Genomic DNA, 25234 nt, shown 5'->3' with positions numbered 1-25234 from the left:
ATTCTTCCCCAGATACTGCTCCGTGCTCGGGGGCTGCTGTTCCATGGTGGTCTCAGGGTCCGGCCAGGCGAAAGGTCTCTGCCCTTGCACAGAGGGGTGGAGACCCCAAGCTGTGTGTTGGGGGCGCACATTGTAGGCCCATAAGGGAGGCCGAGCAGCCTCCCCCGAAGAGAGGCTCCTGAAGTCCATCTTGGGGATCCCGCCACCCAACTGTTTCCCAAATTAGCACATAGTGGCCCTCACTAAACATTAAACCCAGTCAAGCACCGAATGAATTGTGGACGGAACCCGTAAAGCGAGAGGAATGGGTCCAACAGCGCCCCCTTGCGGTGCTCTTCACCCAAGCCGCCACCTGGGAGAAGCGTCCCTGCGGTCCCACCAGCGAATGCTGCTGGACACCACAAAGGAGCCGAGCTGCCAGGGGATGTCGTCCAGCCATCCCCCATCCAGTTTTAGAGACGGGGCACTGGGCCCAGGGCGGGTAAGTGGCTCTTCCAGCGGCTCAGGGCGGCGGTCTGACGGCGGAGGCCGCGGGCGGCCTGCGGATGGGCTGCGCTGGCACCGCGAGCAGCCTGTGCTGACTCACGGAGAGTGTGTCCTGCAGGTGGCACAGAGGCGCCCGTGGGGATGCGGGGTCCCGCGCGGCCGCCGGCGCCGGAGCTGCAGCTAAAACCCGGAGGGGCGGACTGGCGCCGCGTCCGGAGCGCTCTCCGCCCGGTGCACGGCGCCCCCAGCGGGCGCGGGGGGCCAGGCAATGCCGCGCGCGCACGGGTCCCCGGATCCCAGCCCCTCGCGCGGGACCAAGGGAACCCGAGTCCTCGGCGCCGCGGGGGCGGGGCTCCAGGGGCGGGGCTCCAGGGGGCGCGGCGCACCGAGGGGGCGCGCCGGAGCTCAGTAGTGCTGGAGAGCACGGAACTCCCCCCACGCTCGGTCCCGAGATGACTGCCAACAAGCGGGTGGCGAAGGTAACGGCGGTCGGAGACCCCTTTCTCACGGCTCCCCTTGCCTCCCTTGCCCTGCCCCCTGCATCCCTCTCCTGGCTCTCGGAGCGCGGTTATTTGTCGCTGTCACCGCCGCCCCGTCCGGAGGAGGAGTGGGTCTGCGAGAGGGGCGGGAGCTGGAGCTGGAGGAAGCCTGGGGGGTTTCGAGCGGGGCTGTCGCTGCCTCCCTGGGCTGTGCTGGGGAGGGGATTGAGCCGGCTCTCCTTGAGCCGAACTGGTTTCGGTTTCTTTTCTCCTGCCAGAAACTTGTGATAACAATTGCATGCGTCTCAGGGAGGTGCTGGAAAGGTTCCAGGAGCCAGGCGCTCTGCTGGGGCGGGGGGCGGTGTGTGTGTGTGTGTGTGTGTGTGTGTGTGTGTTAGGACCAGAGGTAATGAGAACAAGGTCTTTGCCTTGGAGTAGCTCCTGCCCCGCCCCGAAATTGGGTACCTATATTTCTAGAGTCCCGAGAAGTATGGCGTGTTGAGTAGGAGCCAGGAACAAAGTTCCCTGGGTATTCTCAGGAGGAAAAGATGCCAAGGAGGAGCTGGAAGGCGTCCTGGAGTAGGTGGCGCGCGCTCATTCCTTCTACAAATGCTGTCGAAAGCCTGTTATGTGCTGGCTCCTGTTCTAGGAAGCAGGGAGGCAGAGATGAGCACAAATCTTGCCCCCCCTCCATCCCCCTTGAGCTTTCTTTCCAATCAGTGACACAATTTGAAGATTTATTTATTTTTATTTGAGAGAGAGAATCCCAAGCCGACTCCACGCTGAGCACGGAGCCTGAGCTGGGGCTCGATCCTACGACCCTGAGATCGTGACCCCAGCAAGTGGAAATCAAGAGTCCACGCTTAACCGACTGAGCCACCCAGATGCCCCTCCAGTCAGGAACACAATTTGAAATGAGGTCTGGGAGGATGGGAAGGGGGCAAATTCCCCAGGAGTTGGGAAAACCCAGGGTGTTTGAAGGACTGGGGTGTAGCCCAGAGGTGGGCATAGGTGGGGAAGGAAGAACACTCATGGTGAAATGGGTCTGACATGCGCCAGACTTTGACTCTCTCGGAAGCACCCCTCCAGTGTGTAGAGTGGGGGTGAGCTTAAGGGGGTGAGGAGGGCTGCCGGCTCCCCTCCACCTTTGCGAGATAGAGGGTCTCAGATTGGGGCATAGAGCTGGCTCAGCCCAGAAGAACTGAAATCTGGAGCTTAGCAACAAAATGGGGCAGAAGGTCCTTCTAGCCAAGCGGGAAAGAGCTAGGAGCCAGTATTTATCACACTGGCACCACGAAATGCCAGGCCACTTACTTCTAGTTTGTAAAATTCCCACAGCAACTCTGTGAGATAAGTCTTACACCCCCATTTTACAGATGAGGACGTTGAGGCTCAGAGAGAATAACTCGGTTGTCCAGGGTCACCCAGTAGGGAGTGATGGGACCGGAATTGGAGCCCTGGTGGGTGGGGCTGCAACTCGCAGGCTTGTCCTGTAGCCTCTTTACTTTCATTTTCTTTTCCTCTGAGTCAGGTGACTTCCTCACTGGCCTCAGGAAAGAGCCGTGTGTCCTAGCTTGTGTTTCGATATCGTCAGGCTTGCAGAATCTTTTGGGAGAGCTCTTCTACAACAGAAAAGTCCAAGCGATCCCAGTTATAGTAAAGTCGGGAAAATGTCCTCTCTAGAGTTCTGTTTGACTTAGGGCTTCATTCTTGCCAAAGAGTGATAGATGATACTGCAGCTAGGACTCTTGGGAGCAGATGCTTCTCCTTTTGGAATGAAAAATAATTGAGGGTTTGTAGACTCTGGGCAGAAGGCACGAGAAGCAGTTTGTGGGTATGAACAGAGACAGAGTACGAGCTGAGATAGAGGCGATGGGGCCAGGGTTGTGTTTATATATTGGGGGTGCAGAGAAAGTTCATGTGGTCCACAGTCTGAAAAGCCCCTCCCATACTGTGGACTGGGTTTGAGCTTTCTGTCTGCCTTTGTTTATACCACGGTTTTTCAACCTTGTCACTGTTGACACCTGAGACTGGATAATTCTTTGTAGGATGTCTATCAGCATCCCTGGCCTCTGCCCACTAGATTCTGATAGCACTCCCCCAATTTGTGACAACCCGAAATGGTGCTAGGCATTGCCCAAGGTCCACTGGGGGGTGGGGTCAAATTGCCTCTGGTTGAAAACCAATGGTTTATACCCATTTGGTGTTCCAGAGGAATATGACTTGCCCTCGAATGTCTTTTTATTTGTTATTGTTGTTGTTTGGTTTTCCAAAGAAAAGATCTGTTGTCCTACAGGATGGACCCCAAAAGGGAAGAGGGGTTCCTTGGTCAGATATGTTTGAGAAGTACTGCATGCTGTGGGCTCACATCTTGGAGATTCACAATACACTTTAGCTTTATGTTTTCCAATGTGCTTGATCACGGAACCCTTTTCCATCAATAACTAGTAAGCCTCCGTGGGGCACACTGTACATATTTGGTCTCACTGGACCCTCTGCCTTGGTGCCTCTCCCCTTCTCTGCATGGCGGACTCCTGTTTACTCTGCATGGCCTGGCTCAGTGCTCCCCTGTCCTTTTCCCCAGTGTGTATCCGCACACCTTCACATAGTCATATTCACCTTTCTGCCATTACTCCAGGGAAGGTCTTGAGGGCTGGGCCCTTCTCACTCAAGCCGTCAATAGAAGATGCTCTGTAATGGGCTGGAGGGAGAATGAAGTGATGTCCCGGTCACTGGGCTACATCTGGGGGCAGGGGTGGGCGTGTGAGTCACTCCTTGTCCCCTTGTTTCTCTGCTTGGTGTGTAGCGTTCTCCTCTGCTGCAGTCTGCCTGAACCATCTCCCTCCCCCAGCCCTGGCCTGGAGGAGTCTGTCTTTGCTGCCCTCTCTGCCATGAGCACTGGACGGGTCTGTCTTCATGCTGGACATGCAGTGGTGCCGTGGGAAGAAGGGAGGGAGGACGAGAATGAGGACCTTGGGTCTCTCCAGGAAGAGAGCAAAAGGACAGAGGTGTCGTGTAGTATCGTGGCTTTAGGAGGAAAGGCTCCAAGGAGAGTAATAATGTCTGGAAACAAGGATCTTCATCTTCCCTCCCCAACTAGTACCTACAGAGCTTGGTACTTGGTACTTGGTGCATAAGTCACTTAAAACACTCAGCACTGTGCCTGACACATTCTTTTTTTTTTTTTTTTTTAAGATTTATCTATTGGGGCACCTGGGTGGGGCTCAGTCGGTTAAGCGTCTGCCTTCAGCTTAGGTCGTGATCCAAGGGTCCTGGGATGGAGCCCCGCATCGGGCTCCCTGCTCAGTGGAGAGCTTGCTTCTCCCTCTCCCTCTGCCACTCCCCCTACTTGAGCTCTCTCATACTCTCTCTCTGTCAAATAAATAAACCTTTTTTTAAAAAAGATTTTATTTATTTATTTGAGAGAGAGTGTGTGTGCAAGCAGGGGGAGGGCCAGAGGGAGAGAAGCAGACTCCCTGCTGAGTGGGAAGCTGGTTGCAGGGCTCAGTCTCACGACCCTGACTGAGATCGTGACCTGAGCCGAAATCGAGAGTCAGATGCTTAACCGACTGAGCCGCCCAGGCGCCCCTGTGCCTGGCACATTCTGAGTGCTCAGTAAATGAGGGCTCTGCCTTGGCCAGCATCTGTCCCTAGGGGTTCCTTTTTGGGACCTGGGACAGCTTGCTGCTGGGACAGGTGGATGGGCGGCTGAAGTAGGGGAGGCTAGCCCCCTGCCCACCGCTATGCCTCCTGCAGGAGCTGGAGGATCTCCAGGAGAAGCTTCCCCCGTACCTGCGGAACCTGTCCAGCGATGATGCGGACGTCCTGGTGTGGCATGTGCTCCTTCTGCCCGTGAGTGTCCCTGGGGACTATGGCCTTCCATTGGGGTGGCAGGCCAGGGCCATGAGCAGGGAGGCTGAGGACTGGGCCAGAGCTTCCCCTGCCTTAGAGTCCTTTCCTGCCTGGAGGTCAGTCACTGGTAGAGGTCTCAGCATTGACTGCTTCTGAGGTCGAGGCAGGCTGATGAAGGGGCTAAAAAAGACTCCTGGATTTCGTAGGAGATTCTCTCCTCAAGCCAGTGGTCACCAAGCCCACCACAGAAGCGTCAGCAGACAAACAGCCCCGAAAGAGGAAAACAGATCTCCTGGACCTTTGTCACGGGGTAGGGGTAAACTTCCTGTTTTTCGCAGTTGGCGGAATTTGCCCTCCCCAACCTAAAATGTATTTTGTTTTCTTTTAAAGATCATATTTCAGACAACTATTTTTTTTTTTTACTTCAGTATAGTTCACACAGAGTGACATATGAGTTTCGGGTGTACAGTATAGTGATCAGACAACTACTGGTACGTAGGACAATCTGAATAACTCATCTCTACTATTCCGATTTTTCTCCATTTATTAAATCTCTCTCAGTAAACTCGCCCCCTGAAAACAGTATTCTAGAGGACCTGTCTGAGTGCAAGATTTCTATTTTATCATTAATAGACTGACGATATTTTCTATGGGAAGTCATCTACACACCTTTAGTTACATGGACATAAAAATTAAAACAGTGAAACTTTATGGTAGTTCTTTGGAATATCAAGAGAACGATTCATAGGATTTGGACTTTTTTTATTTTTAAGATTTTATTTATTTATTTGTCACAGAGAGAGAGAGAGAGCACAAGCAGGGGGAGCGGCAGGCAGAGGGAGAAGCAAGCTCCCCGCTGAGCAAGGAGCCCAATGCGGGACTCGATCCCAGGACCCTAAGATCATGACCTGAGCTGAAGGCGGACGTCTGTCAAGTCCTGTGGGCTGTTGGGTTGAAGCAATCCATTTACCTGGCTTGGAGTGAGGACACCTGCTCTGGGCCTCAGGTACCAGAGGACGAAGGTGCTAGAAGGTGCTCCAGGGACGACGGATTAGATCCCCAAGGAGGCTAGCTCTGAGGTGGATGAGAGTGAAGGTGGAGGAGCAGGTCAGAGGAAGAAGGTGGATGACAGGGAAACCTAGGGAAGGTCACATTTCAGAGGATACTGTGAAATGAGAGGACCCTAATGGTTGGCAAGACCGAGGTGGCTGGTCTTCTGGTCTGAGCACAATTCCAGCGTGTGGAGGGGCATCCCCTGCCCCACCACCAAGCAATTCTCAGGACACCAGCTGGGTGTCCTACTCTTTAACTCACTTCTGACACGATCTACCTGGAGATAGCATCAGATCCCACAGATTAAGGGCTCTGTCCCACAAGACTGTCCCCCTTGCACACACGCCCCCGCCTCCCCTCAGATGTCAGTCTCGAGTCCAGGCTGCTTCTGACCCGAATGGTTATAAATCAGAGGTTCCATGACCCCTTCCTCGGGTTCAATTACTTTGCTAGAGTGGCTCACAGAATGCAGAAACATTGTCCTTACTAGATGACCAGTTTATGATGAGAGGTTATAACGCAGAACAGCGAGATGGAAGAGATGCACAGGGAAGGCATGGGGGAAGGGCACGGGGCTTCCCACCCTCTCTTGGCACACTACTCTCCCCAAATCTCCACGTGTTCACCAGCCCAGAAGCTCTCTGAACCGTGCCCTTTTGGGTTTCTATGGAGGCTTTATTCCGTAAACACGATCGATTAAATCATCGACCACTGGTGATTGAACTGGAGCCCTTCTCCCCTCCAACCCTTTAACCCCAGGGTTGGCTCCCCTGCCTACAGCCCCCATCCTTACGTGCTTCCAAAAGCTACTTCATTAACATAACAAAAGACATGTGGGTCACTCTCAACACTTGGGAAATTCCAAGGGTTTTTGAGAGCTGTGAGCCAGGCACTGTGGACAAAGACCAGATATATATGATAAATATATCTGAATGACCAAATAGCTATTTCTTATAAATCACAATAGCACAGTAGGTGTGCCCCCAGGAACTAGCCAGAGACCTTCCAGCCATACATGGGTGCTGAACAAGCATGCTAGGTGGGAAGGGTCTGGGATTGGGGGGTCAAGGGTTGTTGTAGGACAGCCGGCTAAGGGGTCCCAGTGGTGCCTGGTGAAGCCATAAAGGAGGCATGGTTGGCGGGCAGGGGAAGAACCCAGGAAGGTCTGTGGGACGAGCCGACGGATTGCCCCTCAAAAGCTCAGTCTCAGGGGCGCCTGGGTGGCTCAGTCGTTAAACGTCTGCCTTCAGCTCAGGTCATGATCCCAGGGTCCTGGGATCGAGCCCCACATCGGGCTCCCTGCTCGGCAGGAAGCCTGCTTCTCCCTCTCCCACTCCCCCTGCTTGTGTTCCCTCTCTGGCTGTGTCTCTTTGTCAAATAAATAAATAAAATCTAAAAAAAAAAAAAAGCTCAGTCTCAATATACACACTCACCAAGGTGGCCCCACTTGTCACCTTGTAAAAAAGCTGACAGCGGGACGAGCCTTTGAAAGCTCATAGTAAGAGTTCCATTCACTGAGAACCCCCTGTGGCCAGAGCCCTGTTTCCAGGACATTGCATGAGCGTCATACTGAAATCCTCTCAACCACCCCACCGGGAAGACTGACATCTTTCTACAGTTGAGGAAACGGAGGCTGAGGGGGTTAGGTGACTTGTCACGCAGAAGGTCACACAGGAGAAGGTGGCAGAGCTGGAAGAATAGCCGAGTGCTTTTTCTTTTTTTTTTTTTTAAGATTTTATTTATTTATTTGACAGAGAGAGAGATAGCGAGAGAGGGAACACAAGCAGGGGGAGTGGGAGAGGGAGAAGCAGGCTTCCTGCTGAGCAGGGAACCCGATGCGGAGCTCGATCCCAGGACACTGGGATCATGACCTGAGCTGAAGGCAGATGCTTAACAACTGAGCCACCCAGGTGCCCAGCCAAGTGCTTTTTCTAAACCCAGAACTCAGAAGGAAATAGGGCTTTCTCAGCTGACCCCAATACGAAGCTGTCGGGTGGTCCAACTTCTTCATGTTACAGATAGGAAACAGATTTCTGGAGGAGCTCCAAGCCACGCCCCAGGCTTGGGGCAGAGCTGGGGCTGGTTCCCAGGCCCCCCCCCGCCCCCCCCCACTCCAAGGCTCCGCAGCCTCCTTCCTCTGTTAGGACCCGGGAAGCCCCGCCTGCACCCCTGCAGGCAGGACACACGGACATTCTCCCATCCCTTCCATGAGGCCTCACCCTTGACCCTGTCTCTACTTCACAGGCCCCAGGCTCTTATTATCAAAAATGGGAACGCTGAGACATTTTCCTTCTCTGCCCTGTATCACCCCTTCTATCTCTGACACACCCAGGACCGCCATGGCTCCCATTTTGTCCTCCGCTAACCAAGAGGAGCTCTCGTACAACCTTGACTCTGGGCTTACACCCATATGTCGTTCTGCCTGTCTTTGTCCTGTCTTCTTGGTAACAAAGTTTCTGAAAGGATCTGGACTTTGGAACCAGCCGGAAGCCCCTGTGCTCTGTGCTGGGGTCACCTGAGTTCCAGGGCTCCCTGCTTCTAGGAGCTTAGACTAGTGCTCACGTGTGGAGACGTAGAGTTGATGGCACTGGGTTCCCACCTGGCACTCCACTGTGACCCTGGGCAAGTTATAGACATTGAACTTGAGTTTCCTTATCATAAAATAGATGCTAATAGTGGTGAATTCTCATAATCCTTCCTGTAGTAGCTGACAACAAAGGTAGTGCTTTCCAGGTGCTAGGCCCTGTTCTAAGCCCTTAACATAAATGAAGTCATTTAGTCCTCACATAAGGTCTGGGAAGAAGTCTATTAGCATTCTCGTATGGAAGCCCAGAGAGGTTAAGTTACTTGCATAAGGTCACACAGCTAGAGAGTGGCAGAGCCAAGATTCATACTGAGGCAGGGTGGCTCCAAAGTTCGTGTAACCCCTATTGTCTGCTGCACGGACTAGTGTGGGTCAAGCCCTTAACACAACGTGGCACAGGGTAGGTGCCCAGGAAAGCTTTCAGGTTGCTCGAAGTCCGGAGGGTCTTCTCCTGGCTCCTGACAACCCCTTGGCCACCTCAGCCCCTGAGTTCTTTCTTTTTAAAACATTTTTTCTGGGGCGCCTGGGTGGCTCAGATGGTTAAGCGTCTGCCTTCGGCTCAGGTCATGATCCCAGGGTCCTGGGATCGAGCCCCACATTGGGCTCCCTGCTCAGTGGGGAGTCTGCTTCTCCGTCTCCCTCTGCCTCTCTCCCTGCTCATGCTCTCTCTCTCTCTATCTCTGTGTCTCAAATGAATAAATAAAATCTTTAAAAAAATAAAATAAAACATTTTTTCTATCATGGTAAAGTACACAATAACAATATTTACCATTCTAACTCTTTTTTTTCTTTTTAAAGATTTTATTTATTCATTTGAGAGGGAAGTCGTGGGGAGGGAGATGGACAAGCAGACTCCATGCAGAGCTCGGAGCCCGACACGGGGCTCGATCCCAGGGCCCCGAGATCACGACCTGAGCCAAAACCAAGAGTCGGACCCTTCACCGACTGAGCCACTCCAGCGCCCCCCTTCTTTTTCTTTCCTTTTTACTGTATCTATGTGAGGAGATGGATGTTAACTGAACCCACTGTGCTCATCATTTTACCATGTATGTAAATCAAACCGTTACGCTGTACACCTTAAACTTACGCAGTGATGCCTGTCAATTATTTTTCAATAAAACTGGAAAAAAGCTAATTATCAAAAAGAAAAAAAAAAACCCACAAAAAAAGCAGAGATAGTCCTTAGAGCTCATCTAATCAAACTTGCCGCAGTCTTCGATGAGGAAACGGGCCCTAAGGTGAGAGGCGGCTGGTCCACAGTCAGTTATACGGCCTGAGCCAGGACCTGACGTTGGTGTCTCCCAGGCCAGGGTTCTTCTGTGACTTACTCTTCCATGAGTCCAGGTGGCGCGGTCACCAAGTGAGTGCAGGTGCCACCTGGGAGTGTGGCAGAGAGGATGCCTGGGAGCCCGGGGTGGGGTGGAGGGGGGGGGGAGCCAGACCGAGGTCCTAGGAGGAAACCAACCTTTTCAGAGCAGACCTGTCTTGGAACAGAGCTTGACCCCTTCTCTTGGACAGGAGGAACCACCCTACAACCTCAAGGCCTTCCACCTGCGCATCAACTTCCCCGAGGACTATCCATTCAAGCCCCCTACGGTGACATTCATCACCAGGATCTACCACCCCAACGTGGACCACAATGGAAGCGTTTGCCTGCCCATCACCAGCCGTGAGAACTGGAAGCCTCACACCAAGACCTGCCAAGGTGGGACTGGGCCTCGCTTAACAGGAGGGACTGATCCTGGGTGCGGGGTTATGGGACTGATTTTGAGTCAGAAAAGCCCAAAAGAGAGGAGATGAAAATTGCGGGTCTCAGCTGAGCCTGTCTTTGTTTTTTGTTTTTTGTTTTTTTTAGATTTTTATTTATTTATTTATTTGGCAGAGAGAGACACAGCGAGAGAGGGAACACAAGCAGGGGGAGTGGGAGAGGGAGAAGCAGGCTCCCGCTGAGCGGGCAGCCCGATGCGGGGCTCGATCCCAGGACCCTGGGATCATGACCTGAGCCGAAGGCAGACGCTTAACGACTGAGCCACCCAGGCACCCCTGTTTTGTTTTGTTTTTAAGATTTATTTATTTATTTATCTGAGAGAGCGAGAATGAGAGAGAGAGAGAGTACATGAGAGGGGGGAGGGTCAGAGGGAGAAGCAGGCTCCCCGCTGAGCAGGGAGCCCGATGTGGGACTCGATCCCGGAACTCCGGGATCATGACCTGAGCCGAAGGCAGTCGCTTAACCAACAGAGCCACCCAGGCACCCCTGAGCCTGTCTTTGGATAGAAGGGATGCGTCCTGAGACGCTGGACTGGCTGACCTGGTCCTGCCCCTGCTCTTCTACCTGGACAGGTGTGACAGAGCAGCGTGGCTGTGGGTCATGGGAGAGAGAAGCCGCGGGCTGTGGAGGGAAGGGCTCTCCTGCTCTGCCTGCAGACCTTGGTGAGGTCTGTTCCTTCCCAAGCTCAGTGCCCGAAATGACAGTTGAGGAGACTGGCCCAGTGACGGCAGTACACCCCGATGAAGCACTTTGAGCACTGTGCTAGGAGCTTCGCACGCCGACTGCATCCAATCCCAGCAGCCCCATGCATGGTGCTCTCGTTGCCTCTCGAGTCGATGAGGACCCCGGGGCACATGACAGCTAAAGCACTTGCCTACGGTCACACAGCAAGTGGCCGAGCGGGGCTTCAAAGCCAGGCTTGGCTGACTCTAGAACAGTGCTACCCAGCAGAACGTTCTGTAGTGATAGAAATGTTCCACAGCGGCACGGTCCAGTTCCTAATCAGTAGCCACAGGTGGCTACTGAGCACCTGAAATGTGGCTAATGTGACGGAGGAACTCAATTCCTCATTGCGTTAATTTTAATTCATTTCAATGTAGATACATGTGGCTAGTGGCTACCTTGTATATCGGACAGTGCGTTTCTAGAGCCCGTGAGTGTGCTCTGTGTGCAGTCTGTCCTGCTTCTGGACCAGCTCAGGAGTTCTTTTTTTTTTTAATTAATTATTTTTTAAGAGAGAGAGAGAGAGTGTGTGTGTTTGCACGAGTGGGGGTGAGAGAGGGGGGAGGGAGAGGGAGAGAATCTCAAGCAAACTCCCCACTGCACGAGGAGCCTGATGCAGGCCTCGATCTCATGACCCTGAGTTCATGACCTGAGAGCACAAGCTGAGCTGAAATCAGGAGTCAGAGGCTTCACCGACCGAGCCACCCAGGCACCCCGACCAGCTCAGGAGTTCTTAGCCTTTGGAAACAAGGATCCCCAGGGGGACAGGAGGAGTGGTCCAGGGGGACTGTGGAGCACTCTTAATGTTGAACCACATGTTTGTGCGTGTTCACACGTGCACGTGCCTCGAGCGATGGACCACTGCCTTCACGGGGTTCCCAGAGCCACGGGCAATAGTGGTTTCCAGTCTTTAGCCTCAGAACCCTTTTTCCCAAATAAAAGTTGATTTGGAGTCCTAATGTCAAGCGGAAAAACAGAGTGGTTCTTGTTGAAAAGGGAGTGGGACCCCGAAACCCCAGTTATCTCATCGACCCCCATGATGGGAAGCTTTTCTGAAGCATGGAACATAGTTTGAAAGCACTGGTGTAGCCAGTCAGGGCTTTGGGCATCATCAGTGAGGAACGAGGGGCATTTGACTTGGTCATGGAGTCATCCTCATCCTGAGAGATGGAACCTCCCTGGGAGTCCCCCGCAGAGTGAGAGTGGAATGCCGGGGCATCTGGGGGTGGCAGCCTCCTTCCCCAGGTTTTTCTCTCATCCTGCTATCCTGATCTGGCCTCTCTCCCCAGTCTTGGAGGCCCTCAGCATGCTGGTGAATAGACCGGACCTGGGGCAGCCGATTCGGATGGAGCTCGCGGATCTGCTGACATGCAAGCCGGAGCTGTTCAACAAAGAGGCCAGAGAGTTCACCCTCAAGTATGGAGCGGACCGGCCCTCCTAACTGTTCTCACCCATCCTCTACGTGATGGATGGACACGTGTCATGGACTGGGGGCTGGAGCCCCTCTCCTTTGTTCCATATTTTCCTTCATAGATTGTTAGTCATTAGTCTGTGTGTGTGGTGTGTGGGCCCATTCCCAGGTTCACCTGGCCACAGGTGGGCTTTTCCCGCTCTATTTCTCTGCCCCAGAGCCAGAGGAGTTCACGGCTGCACAGTTCTCCAGTGCCTTAGGGCCTGGAAATGCTGGTCTCACTAATTGCTCTGTCTTACAGTCACAGGTCACCTCCAGGCCGGCTGGCAGGAAATGAGCCCAGAAGGCAACCAGAATCCCCGCAGGGCCCAGGCATCAGGGGGCAGAGGGCACGTGGGAGTATGCATGGGAGGCTAGGGCACTCAGAATCATATTTACAATTGAGCAATTTGTTTATTGAGTGACTGAAGTTGGCCAGACTGCTAATAGGTATTACAAGTCTAGATTTAGGTGCTAAACCTTTCCTTTTCCACTGATAAATCACGAAATGAAGAATCTCCATCCGGAAAATCTGACTACATGGTTTGTTGTTTTTTTAATTTATTATTTATTTTAGAGAGATCGAGCACACGAGTAGGGAGAGGGGCAAAGAGAGAGGGAGAGAATCTCAAGCAGACACCCTGCTGAGCACAGAGCCTGACACACGGCTCCATCTCATGACCACGAGATCATGACCTGAGCTGAAACAAAGAGTTGGTCACTCAATCGAATGAGCGCCCCAGGTGCCCCTGACGACATGATTTTAAACTCTTTTTTTTCCTTTTTCTAAAGATTTTATTTATTTATTTATTTGGAAGAATGCGTGCACAAGCGGAGGGCAGGGACAGAGGGAGAGGGAGAGAAAGAGAATCTCAAGCAGATTGTACCCTGAGCGCGGAGCCTGATGCGGGGCTCGATCCCACAACCCTGAGATCATGACTTGGACCAAAACCAAGAGTCAGACGCTTAACCAACTAAGCCGCTCAGGTGTCCCCTGACTACATGGTTTTAAAGCCACTTGCTACCCCCTTAGGTTGCTGGTTTCTGGAAGCCAGCCTTCAGGCCGGGAGAAGTGTTCCCCCCATGGTTTCCAGTCCAGGGGGACCACAAAAACCATCCGCTTGTCCACCCATTAAAGTCACAGATGAATTTGGAGGCTGGCTGAGTGTTCGTTGAGAGGATGGGGTGGTTTCATCGGGAGAAGGTGAGGCTGAGGGTTAGCTGCTCTCTACTAAAAGGTGTGACCCTGCTCCCCAAAATGGACGGCTCGCTCGGCTCCAAGCCTCGTGTAACCCCAAACGCTGTGGGGAAAACCGGCCATGAGGGACTAGGCTGTCAACCCATCCACAGGGGGAGCACCCCCATTTTACAGACAAGGCAACTGAGGCACAGAGTGCTTCGGTGGATGGCCGGGTCTGCCCTGCCAGTCAGGGCAGGGTCCACAACTTCGGCCGCAGCGGCAAGCTGGCTGGTTTTCTTTTCCGTGTTTCTCATGAGCTGTTCTTGTCAGCACACGTGCTCCGAATGGCTGATAAAGGCAGACAGGCCTGTTAGCAGGAAATTATAAGCAGCTCAGGGGAGCATCTCCAACGAACAATGGAAAAGCAAAAGCAAGCCAGAACTTCAGCCCAAACAGAGGGATTAACTTAACCCGAAGGAAGGACCTTCAGGGAGTACCGGTCTAAGCTTCTGGAAGGCCGCTGCTTGTAAGAGACAGAGTGCAGGGTATCACCCCAGGCCCTGCTGACCTAGCTTGAGATTCCCAGAGAATCTTCTATCCCAGCACCTGATCTGGGACAAGTGTGGAAAGAGGGAAGAGAATCAGGAAAAGCACCACCAATGGCTCGAAATGTACGAATGCATTTACTTTTGGCCTCACTTAGGGAACACTTAAGTGACAGGCACCAGGCAAGGCTGTTTGCTCGTTTCATTATCTCATTCAACCCTCACAACACCTCCATCAGGTTTGAACTCCTGTTATCCCTGTTCAGACGGGAAGCTGAGGCTCAGAGAGATTAACTCACTGGCCCAAGGTCACACAGCTGCGTAGTCGCGGGGGGGGGGGGGGGGGGGGGGGGGGGGTTGTGGGAGGCTGGGTGGCACCCAGGCCACTGTCCTTTCCCAAATGGCCATCTTGGTTGTTGAGAAGATCGTGTCAGGGGAGGAACCCTGGCAGCCGGGGTTTATTATTCCAGAGGGAGTGAGGTTCCCGGGGGGGGGGGGGGGTGGTATGGAGAGTGCACTGAGGGGCCAGACAGGATTTTATAAAAGTACTTTTAATGCATTTAAGACTGGTGCCACCTGCCCTGGCTCAAGCCCCAGCTCTGCCCACCTCCACCCACAGGGCTGGTCCGCTCCTCATTTCTTCTTGGTCTTCACCAGCCCCTTCTGCACAAGGCTGCGGTACAGCTCCTGGATGTAGGTGTAGACGCACTTGGAGTCAGGCACCGCCAGGCGCACCATGTCGTCCACCTCCAGCAGCTGGGCGCAGTCGGCCAGTTTCCTGAGGGGCAGAGCCAAAGCTGAAGGATGCGGGGCCCAGGGGGAGGGGCGCAGCCCAGCCAGGGTGAAACCCAGAGAATTGTGTATGTTGGAGCTGAGAGGTCATCTAGGCCGACCAACCCATTGTACAGATGAGGTCACTGAGCCCCTGACAGTCCAAACTCAAACGCAGCTTGGTCTGATCCCAAAGCCCACGTATGTCCTCTGGGTCAAAGTGAGTTACACAGCTGGGGCTCAATCCCAGGCTTGCCTGTGGCATCCTTGCCCTGAAGCTGGGTCTCGGCAGTCCCAGCCCGTCAGACTGCCATGGTGCTGGCAGAGGGAGGATCCAGGCTCCCAGTGGAAACCCTCTCTTGGGGCAGAGACAGCTGGGCTGAAACCCAAGCCGGACTGGCCTGAGAGCCGGGGGACGGGCACAGACTAGAGGATTGCCAAGAACGGGACATGCTCCCTGCCACCAGTGTGGTGACTTCCGTTCCCGGGGGTGGGTCAGGGTGCTGTCCCCCTACACAGGAGAAGCTTCATTCCCACTGGGCCTGAGGGGCGGTGGGACTGGGCTCCTCTGGGAGCACAGCTGATGGGGGCGGGGCGAGCACTGGCTGTTCCCCCACGTCCCAGGATTCCATGGGAATCAGGTGAGTTCTAGAACAGGGGCAGTGGGAGGTGATGGCTGGGGCAGGAGCCTCCTTACTTCGCACACTTAATCTTCACACCAAACCCAAAGAGAAGGGAAGTCAGCTGCCAAGAGTCACGGAGCTGAGGCCGGGGTGGGGTGGGGTGGGGTGTGTGTGTGGCAAGATTCGAATTCTGCAGGTCAGCTCCTCCATCCTGTGGCCCCACGCATCCCTACCAACAGCCTTCCTTTTCACTGCTGCCTGATGCCTCCTGGCAGCCCAGTCCCCGTCACCTGATTATTCATCTTGCCTCCCCCAGGCTCTGCCTGGCTTGGAACTGAGGCAAGGCAGGTGCAGGAGGACAATGATCTGTGTCCTGCGGGCCAGGCACACTTGTTTCCTGGCGTTCACTTACAGCTCTCAGTCTCGACTGGGAGTTTCACATCTATGTCACGGCTCTGCCAGGACCTCCTGTATGAACCTAGGACGTCAAGGGACCTCACTCCTCATCCGCCCTCTAAGATTGCTAAGAGCATAGAATGAGATGATCTAAGGAAAGCTCTTAGCAGGACGCCCGGCACCTAATCACCCTCAATTCATGGGGCTTGTCATCATCATTAAAGGTGCTTCTGAACCCAGAGCAGGACCTGGTACTCCTGACCCCCTCAGCTTCCCACCCCAGGGTGCTCACTCCATCCCTCGGCAGGAAAATGTGAAACTGGAAGGGGTCTGCTGGAATATCAAGTCTGGTGGTTTTCAAATTGCATCCTTGGTGCCCTAGGGCCCCGTACACATGCCTCAGGGAGCATCTTGGGAAGGGTGTTGGGTGGGGAGCTGGTGTGCTCCAGGAACCCCTCCCAACCTAGAAAGGTCCCCTTGTGAGTGATGACACTGATAGACCATGAACTCGAAGCTGGGGAGTGAAGACATAAGGAAGCTGACCAAAAGTGGAAAATGGTGAGGTTACTGGATTAGAAGTCCCCACAGGGTTAAAAATCTCTTGGAGTGGGGCTGCTAACCTAAGTGAGTTAGAGAGGTGAGGGGTGGGGACAGGGAGAGAGTGCCCAATGTCTGAAACCAAGATTTTGAAGGTGGTACCATTATTGGCAAAAACTCTAGGTCATAACCATGAGCAGGTGGCTGAGAAGAGTGATAAGCTCAAATAACCTAGAGGCCAGTGGGTTGTAATGATTCCTCTTAACGGGTCACTTTATCCAATGTCATCCAGGCTACCGGCAATTATCATTTGGGTTAGGACACGCTTTGGGCCTTCTGTACCAGTTTCACTACATACAAGTTACAGCCATGAAGGTCAACCTCTAGGAATGAGCTAGTGTTTTGAAGCAATATGTACATTTCATAAGAAAAGTGTTATTTAGTTCAATGAAAGTTTAAAAAAAATAAAAAATAAAAAGGTCCCCCTGTAATCTGGTTTATATGTCGGGCATTCACTTAATATTTTGTTTGAGGGATCTGCTGAAAAAAGAAAGACCCATTTGCAAAGCACAGCTCCACATCCATTTTCCCCTTTTGCCCCCGGGGGACACGCAGGGCAGGAGAGGGGAACGGTGCTGCCCAGGCTTCCCTGTGGGTTGGTGGCCAGGCCTGGTCTAGACCAGAGGGCTCAGCGTTCCAGCCCCAAGTGTTGCTGACATCCCCAGGGACTCCCTCCCTGTCCCGAGGCTTTGGAGGTGCCCTCATCTGTCCATCCTGGGGCCTCAGAGTTGACCTCACTGGCAACGTTCTCTGCATAATCCATTTCTATCAGATGGCTCAGAAGCCTCTCCCTGGGGCTGGAAAGAAGAGGTGCTCCTGGCATGTGCTCCTTGGGAGCCCTAAGGCCATCAGGATGCATTCAGGCTTCCCAGGCAGGTAGAGACAGAGGCCTCCGGCCGAGGCCGGCTCTGGTACTTTGGTGATGGGAGCACCTCCCCTCACACCACCACTTAGCAGCCACGTCTTTGCCTCTCAGGTTCTTCTTGGGCCACGCTGTTCCTCACACTCCTCCTGCTTTTCCAGTACCCCTTTCTCCATCCCACCACCACCACCCCTGGCATCCAGCCGTGTGAGCCTCAGCAAGAAATCCCCCTCCGGATTCCAAAGTGATGAGTAATTATTGTAAAAACTGTGCTATCATCCATCATCGTATAGGAACAACAGCTCAGATTCTTCTTTGGAGGGTTTGCTCTGGGTTAGGCACTGCTAGAGAGACTTCACCTCATCATTTACTTAATTCTCGCAGTAGCCCTGCAGAAGAGGAAACGTGCCCATTTGAGAAATCAGGACGTGAAGGCTCAGAGAGGTAAAGGGGCCTGTTCGAGATCACACCGCTGGGAAATGGCAGGGTCAGACTGTGGCCCCGAATGTCGGGGCCCACCGTGTCTAAAACGGCAGGCCTGGGGCTCTTCTACGGCTCGCCCTGCCTGCGTTCTCTTTAGGGCACGGCCCCCTGCGCCCCGTTACATTTCACACGGAGGGCTGAGCTTATGATCCGTCTCGCCCTTTAGACTCTAAGCCACGGCAAGCGGGCGTTCTGCCCGGTTCACCCGCGGCTGTGTCCTGACACAGCTCCTGGCGATCGAAAAGCGTCTGTTGGATGCGTGGCCGTGTGGCCGAACCACCAGCCCGCTCCCTGGCCCGTGTGAACCCAGCGCGCGTGCGCAGCCCCCCCTCGCGCCCCTCCTTCCCCCCCGCCCCGGGACTGCCGTCTGCCGCAGCGGCTTACTCAGCTGTGGAGAAGGCCAGGGTGAAGTTGTGCCGGCGCTGCGTGGGCTGCAGCTCAGCGTAGTCAAAGGCGTCGGGGAAGAACTTGTGGATGAGCGCGCAGAAGGCCATGCCGCTGCTCCAGCTTGAGGAGAAGTTCTGGATGTCCACGTGCTGCCGGGGAGCGGGGCCCAGAGCAGGCCTCGGTGAGCCCCTCGGGCTCTGCGCCACCTGCCGCCCGGGGGAAGGGTCCCCTGCCCCGCACGGCCCCTGCTCCCTGCCCACCTCGTAGTTTCTGGTCATGGCCCGGCACCACTCCAGGAGCATGTTCCTGACGCCGCCGATGGCTACCCCGGCTGCCTTCGTGTTTCGGAACAGGGCCGTGGGGCCCGACGCCGCCCTGCAAGGGGAGGCATGGAGAAGGCCCGGCCAGAGAGGCGAGAGGCCACAGGACGCCCCATCGGGGAGGAGCCCCGGCCCCAGGCAGCAGTCCTCCCACCTGGGCCCGGGCAGCTCCCACGCCCTCAGGCCTCCCCACGAAGCGACCGTTCCGCGGAAAGCCCAGCCCAGCCCAGCCTGCACCGTACCCGCCAAACTTGTCCACGATGGCTTTGCGGTTCTGTGCCCGGGGCCCCCGCGGCCGGGCAGGGGCTGTCACCCTGCGCTCTGGTGCCTTCTCTTTCTTCTTCTCCTGGGAGGGAGGGGGCTCTGTGGGACTCTGGGGCACCTCGCTGGGTGAAGACTCACTATGGAGAAGGTTCAGAGCAGTGTGAGGGCTGGGACCAGCTCCTCCAGGGCACAAGGAGGGGGCAGGAGGCAGGGGGCCGGCTGGGGGGGGGAGCTCCCTGCAGTCAAAAGAGGCATATGAAGTTGTGGCCCCCACTCCCGGCACACCTCTCCTCTGTGCCCAGCCCTGGGAGGGGATCGAGGCGGAATAACGAGGCTCAGTCTAACTTTGGGGAGCGTGTGGTCTGGTGAGATGTGCGGGCAGAGCTAGGACAAGTCTGAGGTCTGACCTGAGTTTGAATCCTGGCTTTGCCTCTTATTTGCTGTGTGATCTTGGGACTGTCGTGTCATTTCTCTGAGCCTCAGCCTCTTCATCTGGAAACTGGGGACAAGAAGAGCTACCTGACACGGTGGCTGTAAGGCTCGAGAAAGAAGGGGAGTGGAGAGCACCCAGCTGAGCCTGTCCCATAACAGCCCGAGTGAACATGTACCCACTACCTTTCCCTAAGAAAGTGGCACGGAGGTGAATCTCAGGTCAAGACAAAGGATGATTCCTCCAATGAGTCAAGTTATACACTGGCAAGAAGAAAGCTCTCGCTTTATCCAGCACCCACCGGGTACCAGGCACTGTGCTCAGGGCTCTATACTGTTTTTTTATAAAAGTAATCTCTATGCCCAGCGTGGGGCTCAAACTCACGACCCTGAGATCAAAAGTTGCATGCTCTACTGACTGAGCCAGCCAGGCGCCCCACGTGCTTTATACATTTTATGCCATGTTAGCCTCACGCTATGAGGTCGGTATTGATTACGGGGCCCACTTCATAGAAGAGAACAGTGACACAGACAAGGCCACACAGTTGGTAAGTGGCAGAGTCATTGTCTGAACTCGGGCTTTCTGCTCACACTCCATGGGCAGGGCTGACGCCACGGAAACGTGCTGAGGGACAAGATGAGGAGCCCCGTGAAGATCTGCCAAGGACACTGAGGAGGAGGCTTTAGTGGTGGAGTGGGAGTGGTCCCTTTGCTCCCAGCCTCTGGCTCCTTTGGCTTCCTGGGCTCTGCCCTGGGGTAGGGGGCTGAAAGCCAGGAATCCTGGAATATCTCTAGATCAGGCGCCAGGGAGACCCAGGCCCAGGCGATGGTAGACTTGGAAGGGAGCGTGTAGTAGAGGGAGTTGGAACGGGGGCCCCCGAATCTGACATTACCTGGCTGAAGGACTGGTCTCTCCGGAAGCTGCTGTGTCTGGACCCAACCCATCTGGAGGGAGGGAATGGAGGGAGGGAGGGAAGCTGGAGCTACCTTGACGTGCTGTCTGCACACCTCCTCAGGGTAGCTCCCGCAGCACCCCACGGGCCCCTGGACTCACTCACCTGGGCGGAGGCCACTGCCCTCCTCTGTGGGGCTCTCGAGCCACTCCTCAGGGGAGCTGGGAATCACTCCTGCTCCTTCCTCCGACTCTCTCTCCACACCCTGGTCCTGCTCTTCCTTGGGACTACCTGGCTCCTGGAATGAACATGATCTGTGTGGGCTCATGGTCCCACAAGCACCTGCCCGAGTCTTTGTGAGGACTTCAGGAAGAGCCGGAAGGCAACCTGGGGCCACGGGGCTATACCCCCACCCCAGGCTCTTGATGTCATTGGGAAGACTGGACTTCCCCAAAGGAATAAAGCCAGGGGTGGGGGGCTTACTTCCTGGGGTGCAGGGGACTCCAGAACACTGTGGGGGCCTCCTCCCTCCTCTCCTTTGCCTCACTCACCGCCTCCTCCTTCACGTCAGCCTCCCGAGGTTCAGAGTCCGCCTCCCCTTCCACAGCAGCCTTCGTCTGAGGGTCTGACCTGGCCTCTGGGGCACTGGCTTTCTTCTGGGCGTCAGCCATGGGCTCCTCTGTCTTGCTGCTCTTCTCCTGAGAGGCCACCGTGGCCTCCTCCTTCCCATCAGCCTCCCTGGCTCCAGTCTTGGCCTCCTCCTTCCCATCAGCCTCCCTGGCTCCAGTCTTGGCCTCTTCCTTCCCATCAGCCTCCCTGGCTCCAGTCTTGGCCTCCTGCTCCCCAGCAGCCTGCTTGGGCTCAGCCTCGGCCTCATCATTCACACAGGCTTCCTCCCTAGATTGGGGCTTGGCCTCCTTCTCGTCAGCTTGCTGCTTCTCAGAGGCCAGCGTGGTCCCCTGTGCTTCCTCAGCCTCCTTGGGGTCAGGTTGGGTCTCTTCCTTCCCATCAGTCATGTCCTGGGGAGCCTCTGTGACCTCTTCCTCCCTGCCGTCCTCCTTGTGAAGTTCAGCCTCCGCTTTGGATTCCACCTTGGCCTCATCCAACCCATTGGCTTCCCCCTGAAGTTCAGCTGACGTGCTGTCCTCGGCTGGGGCTCTTTCCTGCTTTCCCGCTGCATCCGGAGGCCCCTCTTTGACGCTCGTCTTGGTTGTACCTTTGGCCTCTTCGGCAGAGGTTCCACCTCCCTGCGTCACTGGGGCCTCTGGGGTTGGGGAGATAGTGGTCCCATCCTCAGAGGGCTTCTCTTCCTTCTGCTCCATCTCTGGAAAGTGGAGACAAGCAGACCTGGTCATGTCATGCCCCATTCCTGCATGAGGTGAAGACCCCGCCCTCAGCGAGCACTGGCCTGGGAGTCTGGAGGCCTGCTGCTCAGTCCTGGGCCCCCCACGACCCCACTGCTTGGACATGTGACGGGAGCATCCGCGTTCCCTGCGGTAAAATGAAGGGGTCCAGCACTGCTTCCCCAAAGGTGAGGTGTTGGGCCACATTGACTTGGCCTGGGACGGTGTTCACCTAACAGCCCTCTGTGGGCAGTGGCTCGGGCTTTAAAGAACATTAGGTCACGTAATGCCTCTTCAAGGATTTTGTCTCTTTCCGATTAAGCCAGTGAGATGGTTAGAACGGGATCCTGGCCTTGGGGAACACCTGTGGAGCAGTTGCTCTTCTCCCCTGTTCAGGGAGGTGGTAGCTAGCCTCGGGGCAGGCAGGAGTATCCAGGTCGAACCTAACAGTACCGCTTTGTTTCCACTGTATTTCTTTTTACGGTTGCTTTCTATTTCTGGCCAGTGAGCTTGAGTTTCCATTTCCAATAGTGATATAAACTTTCTTTTAGAAATATATTTGTTGAATTTAAAAATAAGTTAATTCAAAGGAAGGCATTCAGGAAAGCAGGACTCAGGTGGCGAAGATGTGCCTAAATCCCCAGGGGTGGCATAAAAATGCCTGCAATTCGGGAAACCCTGGGCCAGCTGGTCTCTGGGGCTCTTCCAGCCTCACCAGCCGCCACCGCTCTGTCATAGCTCTTCCAGTGGTTCTCAGACAAGGTGGGCCTGGACGTGGGAGAGTTTATCTTGGTGAAGAATAGAAACGTACTCTCCCTAACCTCTGCCGGAGAAATCTGACCCTCCAACTGCCAGGGATGGTGCGGGGGGACGGAGGTCATGATACCTTGACATGAGCTTTCCTATTCGAGTACTGTATATAGGGTAGGATCTACAAAGACAGGTGGGCGGGGGGCCCGGTTGGGGGGAACAGCAGGAGTAGCTCCTTCATCCCCCTGCCCTTCTTGGGTGTCTGTTTACAAAGAAAACAATCCTCCAGTAGTGTTCAGGGCATGACTCAGGCAGTAAGAGGAGGTACTCCTGTCACCGGCTAAAAATACCTCCTGCCCTCTGCCGTGCCATCATTCTGGGCGACAGTCCCCAGGGCACCTGGGCAGTTGGGACAGAGGCAGGAAGACAGGCAGACTGGTGACAGCGCTCCGTTCCTGCCATCCACTTGGGTCTTGCTTCCCCCAGTCCAGAGTCCCCGGGGTCCCTGGGTTTCGGTTTCTGAGGAAGCAGCCTGGGATTTGCAAAGATGCTCATACCATCCTCCAACTCCATGCCTCCCACCAGAGCCCCTTCATGGTTCAGCAGCTCCAGCAATGTATTAGCTGGGAGCTAACCAGCCGGGGATGGAATGCACATCAGCGGGGAGCCAGGAGGCTGGGGAGCCAGATCGACCCCCATCTCTTAGTCGCTCACTCTGAGGCCTGAGCGGTCCCTTTGCTGCTCGAATCCTCAGTTTCTACTGACAATGACAGGATTGGTCTAGATCAGATTTTCCAAACTGTCCTGTGGAAAACTAGCGTCTCCTAAGACCTTAATAGGAGCTGGGGTCGGGGAAATGTATTCTCTGGCTGAGGCTGTTCCAGAAACGGCCTCCTCTTTACCGTTTTAGAGATACACAACTTCATTAGCACGGAAGGGGATTTTAGAGACTCCATAGTAAAGAAATCTTAACTTTGCTTAGCTTTATTTAACTCACTGTTCCCCAAACTTATTCGACCATGGATTTATTTTTTCTTGCTTTCTCTTCTTTTTGCTTTGCTTTTCCTGAGACGCACCTACCACCATCTTGAGCAATGCCCTGTTTCCCAGAAGCAAGTACGACAGATGCTGGCCTAAATGATCCACACAACCCCAAACTCCGTGGAGCAGTGGTGAAAATCATCAATTCTGGAGTCTTCCCACTGTTTGCTAATTGTGTGATCTTGAGCAAGCTACCTGCCCTCCCTGTGTTGTGATGTGTAGAGATAAAAACCACCCTGTAGAGTGCTAGAGGGTTAAGGAAGCCAATGCATAGAAAGTCTTTTGAGGTGTGCCTGGCATGAAGGGGGCACTCGGGACTTTACTGTAGCGTGCTCTACGGCTGAGCCAGCCAGGGGCCTGAAGTACAGAGCAGCTTCTGTGGTTGTAGGTTGGCCTCTGCCCGTTAATGTTGGCCCTGACCCAGCCATGAGGGCAAAGACAAGGCAAAGAGGACTGAACGGCAGTAAGATGACAACAAGCCCCTTTGATACCTCAGGGTGTGGTGGTGCTTGGCTAAGACTTAGCAGAGCAGCGTTGCCATCCTTCCCTTCAGCTACATGCTGCACGCTGTGGGGGGTGGGGGTGGGAGGGAAGGAAGGGCAGGTGCATGTGTGCGCGCGCACACACACACACACACACACCCCTCTGCCGTCCTGCGTGTTCATCACCTCAGCTTTCCACACCCCCCAAGCTTGTCATAAATAGATAAGGAGTGAAGAACCCCAGAATGTGAGCAGCGGGGTGGCACCACCCACCCCAACACTGACGATTCTCTAGCAGGTTTCCTGCTTACCCCGCGGTGCCCTGCAGGACCTCACTCATTCCTCGCTCTGGCCCTTTGCAATCAGTGTTACCGGGCCCCATTTTACAGATTAGGAATTTGAAGTCCCTTAGGTAAGGTCACAGGACAATGAAAGGGCCCAACCAAACCTAGACTCCGGGTCTCCTGACAACCGGTCAGGTGCTTGTGTCAAAGATGCTGCTCCCACCAGCTCCTCAGCCAGTGACCCTTCCGAGACTCTAGCCCTTTCCTCCCCACCTCCCTCCCTCTCCACTTCCCCTCCCCCTTCCTCCCCAGCAAGCCTATGGGCACCCTGTTTTGTATCCAGAGCATCACTGCAGACCGCACTCCTTCCCTCTCCTTGTTTCTCTTGGCTGGCTGGGAGAAAAAGAACCCAGGAGCTCGAGTTCCAAGCCCCAGAGAGTGTAGACGACACTTGATCGTTCTGTTAAAACCTCCCCGGGGCCCCTGACACACAGTCTGTCTTCTGGTGGTCCTGAGGCTGCCGCCGTCCCCCATCCCAGCCAGTGACCCCGCCTTGAAGAAGCCACTCTCAACTGCTTAGAGAGTCTGCCTCCCACCCCGACCAGACCAGACTCCCAAGGCCCTCTCTGCCCCTGTCAGGTCCTCCTGGGGGATGGCCACCTGCAGGCTACTCTGTAGGTGATCTCGAGTTGCCCAACACCCTAGGGCTGGGTCCCTGACCTCTGGCATCCAAAGAGAGTTGACAGAGAGGTGGAGAGAATTAGCAAAGAGCCTGGATTTCTCCAACTCTGGGGCTCTGCATGGAGGCTCTGGCCTTTGGAAGGTGGGAGAGGGGTTGGCAGCCGGAGGGCAGCCCTTAGAAAGGGGCCCGGGGCTTCTCCTACCTGTAGGGCCTCTGCCTGGGGGCTTGGAGCTGTCTCCTTCCTCCATCTGAGCGGCCTCACTCCCGGCTGCCTTTAGCCCCAGCCAGTGGCCTCTAGCCCCCAGCTCTTCTGTCTGCCCGCCTCCCCCTTCCCCCCCTTCCACCCCCCCACCCCCACTTCAAGAGCCTTCAGCCGAAGAAGAGCATTGTTTACCGCCCTGTTGGTACAACATTTTCCCTTGGCCTAGGAGGCTCAGATTTCCCATGAAGATCTGACAGGTGGCACCTTTCAATCACAGCCCGTCTTTCCTGCCCTGACCCCGGCGG

General features: G+C 54.9%; 2 protein-coding genes across 3 annotated transcripts; one reads left to right on the top strand and one right to left on the bottom strand.

Moving 5' to 3' along the window:
* The first annotated feature begins 310 nt into the window (after positions 1-310).
* UBE2L6 (ubiquitin conjugating enzyme E2 L6) lies at positions 311-12926 on the top strand. 2 transcript variants are annotated; one of them, XM_032415072.1, is made up of 4 exons: positions 311-481; positions 4722-4817; positions 9973-10159; positions 12235-12926. In XM_032415072.1, the coding sequence occupies exons 1-4, from the start codon at positions 386-388 to the stop codon at positions 12384-12386; spliced, it is 531 nt and encodes a 176-aa protein (XP_032270963.1). In that variant the 5' UTR covers positions 311-385; the 3' UTR covers positions 12387-12926. The 2 variants fall into 2 exon arrangements, with proteins under 2 accessions (XP_032270963.1, XP_032270964.1); XM_032415073.1 differs by lacking the exon at positions 311-481 and adding an exon at positions 862-965.
* Positions 12927-14753: 1827 nt separating this feature from the next.
* SMTNL1 (smoothelin like 1) lies at positions 14754-25037 on the bottom strand. Its single transcript, XM_032413812.1, has 9 exons — positions 24930-25037; positions 20940-21469; positions 20658-20822; positions 20311-20443; positions 20146-20197; positions 18802-18960; positions 18500-18614; positions 18237-18388; positions 14754-14898 (listed from the first exon to the last, which is right to left on the bottom strand). The coding sequence occupies exons 1-9, from the start codon at positions 24973-24975 to the stop codon at positions 14754-14756; spliced, it is 1497 nt and encodes a 498-aa protein (XP_032269703.1). The 5' UTR covers positions 24976-25037.
* Positions 25038-25234: the final 197 nt, after the last annotated feature.

This window comes from Phoca vitulina, unplaced genomic scaffold, assembly GCF_004348235.1.
Source record: "Phoca vitulina isolate PV1807 unplaced genomic scaffold, GSC_HSeal_1.0 scaffold16, whole genome shotgun sequence".
NCBI lineage: Eukaryota > Metazoa > Chordata > Mammalia > Carnivora > Phocidae > Phoca > Phoca vitulina.
The sequence above is the reverse complement of the archived record's forward strand: the minus strand, read 5'-3'. Positions and strand labels throughout refer to the sequence as shown.

What these genes read in the sequence shown, in the direction of transcription:
- SMTNL1 (XM_032413812.1), bottom strand. Translation starts at nt 24,975, where the DNA reads ATGGAGGAAGGAGACAGCTCCAAGCCCCCAGGCAGAGGCCCTACAG. An exon ending in AGGCTGATGGGAAGGAAGAG is followed by an intron (nt 20,823 to 20,939) that starts GCCAAGACTGGA and finishes AGCAAGACAGAG; the next exon opens with GAGCCCATGGCTGACGCCCA. An exon ending in CCATGACCAGAAACTACGAG is followed by an intron (nt 18,389 to 18,499) that starts GTGGGCAGGGAG and finishes GCTCCCCGGCAG; the next exon opens with CACGTGGACATCCAGAACTT.
- UBE2L6 (XM_032415072.1), top strand. Translation starts at nt 386, where the DNA reads ATGCTGCTGGACACCACAAAGGAGCCGAGCTGCCAGGGGATGTCGTCC. An exon ending in GGGCACTGGGCCCAGGGCGG is followed by an intron (nt 482 to 4,721) that starts GTAAGTGGCTCT and finishes TGCCTCCTGCAG; the next exon opens with GAGCTGGAGGATCTCCAGGA. An exon ending in TCACACCAAGACCTGCCAAG is followed by an intron (nt 10,160 to 12,234) that starts GTGGGACTGGGC and finishes CTCTCTCCCCAG; the next exon opens with TCTTGGAGGCCCTCAGCATG.